Here is an 8,138-nt window from a genome sequence, read left to right as displayed (position 1 = left end):
GTGCTCTCCGTGGCCACAGGCACCAGCATGACCCCTGTGCCCACCATGGCCACAGGCACGAGCACAACCCCAGTGCTCTCCGTGGCCACTGGCACCTTCATGACACCTCAGGACACGTGGGAGAGGAGCATGAACACATCCAGGGGAATCGTCCCCTGTGCCAAGGACAGTGCTGTGGAAACAGACTCCCTGCTCTGGCAGTGAGTATGGGGACATGCCCCCCGGCATGAGGCTGTGGTACCTGTGGGCTGTCCTTGCCCTAAGCCCCTCTTTGTCCCCAGCTGTCCCCGGGAGCAGCTGAAGACCCTGCCACGGGCAGAACTGGAGGGGAGGCTGGAGAGCACCCTCATCATCATTGAAGCCCTCTCGCTGCAGCTGCGTGACTGGCAGGAGAGCCGGCGGCCGCGGCCTGGCGAGGGGCCAGCCAAGCAGAGGGACGCGCTCACACAGACAGACACCACCCACCCCGAAGGGGTAAGAGTCCTCTCCAAGGTGATGTCACCCTGTCCCCCGCAGCCTCGGTGCTGTGACGGTGTCCTTGTGCCACTGGCAAGACGGTGACCCCGTCTGGGTTGGTGGAGTGGAAGTAAAACGCGGCCGCTGCATCACGGCATCACGCGCCCGGTGCTGCATTGTCACGCCCGGATCAACCCGCTGAGTCTGCTGCATTTGAACCCTTGTGGGGGGAAACATCCCTGGTGCACGTGGTGGGAGAAGGGGAGGTGTCGTGGCTGACCAGCTCTCGCTGGCCCCAGGGTGGAGCGGGGCTGGTGTGAAACTCTGGTGGATGCACTTGGAGGAAGAGATCTACTGACAGCTCTCCCTTGAGCTGCAGAGGGAAACAGAGGCTGTGCAGTGGCAGCGGGGAGTGGAGCGGGATCTGCAGCTGGAGCTGGGTGCCTGGTGGCTGTCACTGGCGATGAGTGTGCCAGGTCTCAGCCCCACAGGGCACACGCATGTGCCTGGTGCTGCCTGTGCCAGCTGCCATAACACCAGTGTCCTTGTCCCTTCTCCAGAACACCTGGAGCAGCCAGAGCCTCCTGTTCCGGGGCCTTGCAGATGCTGCTTTTCGGAGCTTGCAGGATGAGCAGGGAGCCCTCATGCAGGAGGTGAGCTCCTGCATATCCCTCTGCTTCCCCTTTCCCCTGGTTTTGGGAGACCTGTTGGACACACAGCAGCTGTACCTGGTTCCTCAGCAGGAACAGGAGAGGACCCTGGTGTCCCAGTGCCAGGCTGTGCTCGAGCACTGCAAGGTGCAGAGCTGCCTGGAAGAGCAGGATGCCATCAGGCAGCGAGTAGATGAAGCCCTACAAGCCAAGGATCAGGTAAGGAGGCAGCTGTTGTGGGATCGAGGCAGTCTCAGCTGTCCTCATGACTTTGGTGGGGCATTCTGCATCTCTACCCATCTCTGGGGATGAGGCTCTCCCTGGCATCCCAGGGGAAGAAAATCCCAGTGTGGAAGGCAAGAAGTGCTGTGTGATGGAGCTCCCTGGATGCTTTTTTGGTGTGGGCTGTGTCCCCCACTGGGAGCAGGAGTCCCGATGCAGGGATGGCTCCTGGGAGGTTCCCCTTGTGCAACAGCATGGCTGGAGCAGTGTCCTCTCCTCTGCAGGGATATCTCTTCCTGGAGGCTTTCTGTGCCCATGCCAGCGCCCAGATCAGTGCCCGTGACCAGAGCCTGGCCTCCCAGCAAGAGCTGAGCACGCTGCTGGCCCATGCCATCAACCTGCAGGTACTGACAGTAGTACCCCACACTGGATCAGGGGCTGGAAGGGCAGTGCCATGTCCTGAGCTTGGGTGATGCTCTGCAATGGTCTTGGGTACACCAGAGGTTTCCTGGTGCTGTTGTTTGGAACCTGTTGCAAATTTGGCCTCAGGGCTGGTACTTGCCTCCCTTCATGGCCATTGCATGTGGCTTTTCCACCACAGTGCTGACTCATCCCTCCTACCCTACAGGCATCCCTGTCTGCCGAAGCACAGTCTTTCCGGGAATTCTTAGATGTCACCTTTGAAAATCTGGAGAAGGAAAGGAGAGCCCTGGATGAGGAGGTGAGGGGTGTCCCATGGGGGTTCAGCCCCTCTCTGCCCTGCCAGCGCTCTGTGCCCTGGGTGCCGTGACCTGTCACTGGTCACACAGCAGGACAGTGCCACCAGTGCCACACTGAGCTCTGCCTGCTGCTGTGTCCCTTCCCAGCGGGAGCAGACGAGGGCCCTGGTGTCCCAGTCCCATGCCCTGTTGGAGCGTGTGCCCAGCAAGCTGCAGAGCTGCCTGGAGGAGCTGGCTGCCACACGGACACGAGCAGAGGAAGCTCTTCAAGCCAAGGAGGAGGTACAGGGGTGCCTCCTGTCAGTGCTAGGAGGTGTCTGAGGCATGGGGTGGTTTGGGGCACCCCTTGGTGAGAGAATATCCCCGTGGGGAAGAGAACCCCAGAGCAAGCACCGTGTCTCTGCAGGCATCCTGCCAGCTGGAGAAGACCTTGGTGACCCTGCAGGACACAGAGGCTCAGCTGCAGCAGCTGACAGTGGCCAACTCGCGCCTGGGCAAAGGTAGGGGTGGGCAACGTGGATGGGAGCTGCCCCATCCCCACTGCCCCTGTCCCTCCTGTCTGACAGCTCTGTCCCTTGCAGACCTGAGCTCCGTGATGATAAATCTGGCCAGCATGGAGCAGGAGCGGGATGCGCTGCAGCAGGAGAACGAGAAGCAGTGGGAGGAGATGGCCCAGTGGGTTTGAGCCCTGATGTCCTGAGCCTCATCCCACCTCTGCCCCCCAAAACACAGCACCCCCTGATTCCATCCCATCCCCTCAGGCTGGCAGAGGAGAGGAACTCCCTGCAGCAGGAGTGCAAGGAGCTGTGCCAGGAGCTGCGGGAGGCCATGGAGTTCCGGGAGGTAGGAGCTGCCTGACCTTGCCTGCGCCATCACGCGCTGCCGGTCACGGCCTCTCTGGGAAGGCTGGCAGATGGCCAGGAGCAAGATTAGTCCCCCTACAGAGGGGGGATGAGCTTGCGAGGGCGGTTGACATCCCGCACGTAGCGCAGCTTTTCATCCTGCCCGGCAGGGATTCCCAGGCTGGGGGCTGGGCAGCTCTTGGAGATAATTTTCTTGGAGATAAATTTTTCCCTGAGGGCATGGAGCTGTCTCTCAGCCTGTCCTATGTCCCCAGTAAACTGGTTTGTAGGGTTTGGGCTGCTGGGATAAAGCTGCCCCTGGTTAGAAACAGCACCCTGAGGCATGGGAGTGTCTGTGCTGGGGGTCCCACTGAGCCCCCTCGGGTCTCTGCTTGGCTGGCCACAGCTGTGTCCCCCCACCCTCTTACAGTTCCTGGATCAGGAGAACCAAATGTGCCGCACGCAGCTGCTGGAGGTGGAGGCCAGACTGAACTCCACGCTGGCCACGCTGCAGGAGCGTGTCCTGCAGCACGAGGAGCTGATGGAGTCCCACCAACACCTGCGGTACTGCCCCTCTCACCAGCTCCACTCAAACCCCTCCATTTTTGTGAAATCAGGCCCTTCCTGGGGTGTCAGAGGGGACATTGTGATCATGGTCACTGCTGCTCCAGCCAAATGTGGTGGTCCAGGTGGGTGGGAGTGGCTGGGGGGGGGGGATGTTTCCCCATCTTGAGGGAAGCTGCCTAAATCTGTGGATTTGCATCATTGCTGGTTCATGGTGAGAGGCAGGCATGTCCCCATCCCACATCAAGGAAGGGAAATACTGCTCCTGCTGAGGCTGATGCCATCCCACAGGGAAGAGCAGGCTGCCCTCAGCAAGGAGCTGGACAGCACCAAGGCTGAGCTCCTCAGCTTGCAGACACAGAGGAGCAAAGTTTCTTGGTGCTCCATGGACATTATGGAGAGCAAGATTTGGTTGCAGGAGCTGGCTGACTGCCTCAAGGCTGCTCTGGAAGAGCAGGTAGGGGACCTGTGCTGGGGACAAGGATGACAGGATGGCCCAGGGGGGGGTCACACACTTGTGGCTCTCTGTGGCATGGCTTTGAGACCCTGTGCTTGCTGGGGCAGTCACAAGCTGCACTCTGCTGCTGTGCTCTCCTTCCCCTCTGAAGGATGATGTTGATGCTCCATCAAGAAGCAAAGCCTGGACCCCAGGGCCCCGGACCCCAGGCTGGCAGACCCCACGCCGTGCCCGGACCCCGGCTTTCCGCACCCCGGCTTTCCGCACCCCGGCGTGCCGCACCCCGAGCCACACTGGCAGCTCCTTTGTGGGCAGTGTCCTGAAAGCCGTGGCAGGGAAAGGTGAGGTGGCACTCCCTCTTTGGGCTCTGGGGAGTCCCAGGATGGGAACTGCTCCCTCCCATGCTGGGGCATGTGCAGGGCTGGGCACAGCCACTGTCCTCTCCTCTCGCAGATGCCAATGAGACCACCAGAAGTAGCAGTACAGTTGCCAAGGACAAACTTGCATCTGTGCCAAAGCCAATAGGTACTGGGGCTGTGTCACCCTGTGTGAGACCCTGCTCTGAAGCTGCAGGACTGCTGTGCAGAGGGATGAGCAGGCACACGCCTTCCTTTGTGTGCCCTGGGGCTGATGTTCCCTCTGTGCTGCTCAGGAGGCTCTTTCTCGCCTGCAGATCCCGAGGATGCTCTGCTGGAGAGCGTGAAGGAGCTGAGATCTGTGGTCTCCAACCTTGCCATGCTGAGCTCCCGCATCCAAGAACTGGAGCAGAGCGAGTTCAGGGCACTGCAGACAGAGATGTGAGTTCAGGGCTGGATCATATCCAGGGTTGGGCAGGGACATCACTGTCCTGGCCATGGACAGTGCAGGCAGCCTGGTGGGTCTGCCTCTTGCCTCAGCCCTGGATTAGACCTCTCCTGTCTTGGCTAGATGGGCTTTTTCCAGCTGGCTGGGCTGGACCAGGCATCTTCTCTCACCCTGGGCCCAGGGGCATGCCCAGGAGGGGGTTTGGTAGCTGGTGCTGTGCTTGGCTGCGATCCCCACTCACTCACCACCTCTGCTCTCTTGCAGCTCTGACCTGCAGGTCCACCTGAAGACAGTGACAGCTGAGAGCCAGGAGAAGGTGCATACCCAGGCTGCCACCATTGCCAAGCTGAACACGGTGCTGAGGACCAAGCTTGAGGTGAACCAGAAGTGGGCCAGCGCTCACCCCAGGGCAGCACCGAACTGGGACGGGCGCTGATCTAGGACATGGAGAAATCTGGTGATGCCCCATGGGTGCTCCTGGCTTCTCTGACCTCCTCAAACATGAGAAAACCTGTGCCAGGGGGCTGGAGGTGGCCAGGGCTGGGTACTGCCTGACCCTGCTTCTTCCTCCCTGTCAGAATGAGAAGCAGCTGCAGGACCTGGTGAAACAGCAGGAAAAGAAGATGTTGCAACTCGTTGACAAGAGTGGAGAAGTCATGGTGTGTGATGGGGGCATGGGTGGGCAGCACCCCAGGGGGCTGCTGGCCACAGACCCTTCTCACATCCCTTTTTCCCCTGTAGAGGCTGAAGGCAGAAGTCTCTGAGCTGAAGCACCTGCTCCAGCACGCAGAGACAGAAGCCAAGATGCTGCGGGAGGAGATGAGGGACAAGGAGCAGCAGGTGGGCACTGCCTGCATCCCGCAGTGGGTCACGCTGTGCAGGGAGGCGAGGCTGGGGAGCTGCAGGACTGAGGGCTCCTCATGTCACCCCACCACAAACAAGGACACCCCTTCAGACCTTGCTCCCCACACCCCACTTCAGAGCTTTCCCCCACCTGAGGGGTCTCAGCAGGGCTTGCTCCTTTTGCAGGTGGATAAACTGCGGCTGCTGCTGGTGGAAAAAGAGAATGAGAACATGCAGCTCACTAACGAGTACCTGGAGCAGGTATGGGGAGCCTCAATGGCCTGCCCCAGCTCCAGTCATAGAATCAATGGTTTGGGTTGGAAGGGGCCATAAAGGTCACCATGGGCAGGGGTCCCCTCTCCCTTCTGAGCTGGTGCCTGCTCAGGTTTGGAGCAGAGTCCTGACAGGCAACCCCCACCACCACAGGTCCAAGGGCTGGAGAAGAAGCTCCATCATACCCAGAAAGTGCTGAGAACCCATGAGGAGATACAGGAGAATATAAAAAAGGTGAGATTTATGGTTCATTGCTCACCCTTGCTGTGACTGCAACAACACCAACCCAAACACTATTTCTGCTGCTGTCCCCAGGTCCTGTCGGCTGTCCCTGAGGAGGCTCTGGACTGCCAGGAGTTTCAGAGCATGCTGTGCTACCTGGGCCTGAAGCCAGCCAGCAAGGAAGCTGCTGAGCCGCTATAGCCTGTAGCCTGAAACCTTTCCTGTTGTTAATGTTGTAATTATTTATTGAATAAAGTTGTGTTGGCTTTTTTCCCGCCTGCTGTGTGCATTCAGGAAGCTCCTCGTGCTGTGGGTGGGACAACTTGTCCAGCCTGTGCCGGTTCCTCCTGTTCCGGGGCTGTGGGCACAGCTCCCTGCCACCCTGGGGCCTCTTTCCTGGCGAGAGACACGTCCCCCCCACTCTGCCAGTGTTTGCTCTCAATAAGGGACCGCGTTCCCCAGGCTCCCACCCTGCGGCCCCGGCAGCAGCCAAAGTGCCCGGGCTGAGCCAGCTTCCCTCCCCTGCTCCCCGCTCCTCCTCCTGCCCTAGATTCCCTCTGTGCCTGGCTCTGCAGGGGCTTGTCTGCATCCTGCACCCTGTGCTGGGGCTGCAGGCACGAGCCTGTTGCGTGGGAATTGTTCCAAAGGTTGGATCCCTCACCTTATCACAGGTTTCAGAGGCTGGATCCACAGCACAGGGCTGTGGGCACACGCCTGTTGCACGGGGATGTTTCTCCCTCCCAGCCTGGCTCCAGCACGCAGCATCCCATGGCTCAGCCAGCACTGGGAGCTCTGCCAGCTCCTGCTCCCAACCCCCCTTGGTCCCTGCTCTGCATGGAGGGGGGGGCTCCCTTAGGGGCCTCCCCGGCTCCCAGCACAGCTTCAACCTCACCTCCCTTCTTCCCTGCTGGGGCAGCTCCTTGCGGGATCCCCGTCCCGGTGTTCCTGACCCAAGGATGCTCCCCACCACCATGGGGACCACGCGGTTCCTTCCCTCTCTTGCGCTGGCTCAAAATAGCAGCACTCCAACAAGTGCTCTGGTTTTTAATGGCCTCTTTCTCCTGCCCAAGGGGGGTGGAAATCACCTTCCTCTGCCCTCTGCCACAGCCCTGCCGCTCTGCGTGGGGCGGGTGCTGTGACACCGAGCGCTCTCACTGATTTATTTACCCAGTAAATGGACGTGTTTGGGGCTGTGCCTCCACGTCCTGGGTGCGTGGGTGGCTCGTGGGGAAGCAGCGCTCGCTGCTCCCTGGTACTGCCTCCCTCCCTGCCCTGTGACCCCGCTGGGTCGGGAGCAGCCTCCCGAGGAGCGAGGCCGGCAGCGGGGGACCCTGGCTCTGGGATGCGGGGAGATGTGCTCCCTTCCCTGGATCAGAGCCACGCAGGGCGGCTGAGCCTCCTTTTACGGCGGGATTCAGCACGGTGGGGCCCTGGCAGCCGTGCCCGTGGGGCGAGTGGGGACACTGCTATTGTCTCTGTGCCGGCTGTGGGTGTTTTTTCGGGGGGTTGGTCTCCTGTGAGTGTCCCCACCCTGTTGTGGAGGGTCTGGGGCTCAATCCTGCTGGCCCTGGAACAGAGGTGACCCAGACAGGGTGTCCTGCACAGTAAGAGTGACCCCAGCCTGGGGGTGGGACAAGGGGGTCCCTGGCCCAGAGGTGATGAAGGGAAAGTCTTTGGTTTTAGATAATAGTGGAAACAGGGGGGCACAGCACGGGGGGTGGCACGGACGGGTGGCTGTCCTTACTTGGCAGTGGCAATAGAGGGGTACAGCAGGGTCCCCAGCAGCAGCAGGGGGGTGTCAGAGGTCCCTGCCCATAACCAAGCAGGGGTGGTGGGACAGAGGGGTCTCCAGCAGCAACTGGAGATGGCACCATGGAGAGCCTGGGTGGCACGGGGGGGGGCCTTCCCATGACTAGGGGTGACTCAGCTGTGTCCCTGGGCGCTGGCAGGGGGGGCGCAGAGGGGTCCCCATCACCAGCAAGGCGTTGCAAAGGGGTGATACAGTGGGGTCCCCAATCTGGGATTGTCCCTTTAGGGTCGCCAGGAGCGCGGGGGGTGTCACCAGCGGGGGGGCACGACCAGGGCG

General features: G+C 60.9%; 1 protein-coding gene across 3 annotated transcripts; it reads left to right on the top strand.

Annotated features, from left to right (window-relative positions):
* Positions 1–6: 6 nt before the first annotated feature.
* On the top strand, positions 7–6,323 carry SPAG5 (sperm associated antigen 5). 3 transcript variants are annotated; one of them, XM_015646195.1, is made up of 21 exons: positions 7–200; positions 282–474; positions 1,017–1,109; positions 1,200–1,325; positions 1,613–1,732; positions 1,957–2,049; positions 2,195–2,329; positions 2,454–2,547; positions 2,629–2,722; positions 2,809–2,890; positions 3,320–3,453; positions 3,745–3,910; positions 4,062–4,251; positions 4,364–4,435; positions 4,584–4,707; positions 4,979–5,090; positions 5,293–5,373; positions 5,456–5,554; positions 5,744–5,818; positions 5,984–6,064; positions 6,146–6,323. In XM_015646195.1, exons 1-21 carry the CDS (start codon positions 28–30, stop codon positions 6,251–6,253), a joined length of 2,445 nt encoding a protein of 814 aa, XP_015501681.1. In that variant the 5' UTR covers positions 7–27; the 3' UTR covers positions 6,254–6,323. The 3 variants fall into 3 exon arrangements, with proteins under 3 accessions (XP_015501681.1, XP_033374854.1, XP_033374855.1); XM_033518963.1 differs by having other exon boundaries at positions 1,197–1,325; XM_033518964.1 differs by lacking the exons at positions 5,293–5,373; positions 5,456–5,554; positions 5,744–5,818; positions 5,984–6,064; positions 6,146–6,323 and having other exon boundaries at positions 1,197–1,325; positions 4,979–5,234.
* Positions 6,324–8,138: the final 1,815 nt, after the last annotated feature.

This window comes from Parus major, chromosome 19, assembly GCF_001522545.3.
Source record: "Parus major isolate Abel chromosome 19, Parus_major1.1, whole genome shotgun sequence".
Lineage (NCBI taxonomy): Eukaryota > Metazoa > Chordata > Aves > Passeriformes > Paridae > Parus > Parus major.
The sequence above is the reverse complement of the archived record's forward strand: the minus strand, read 5'-3'. Positions and strand labels throughout refer to the sequence as shown.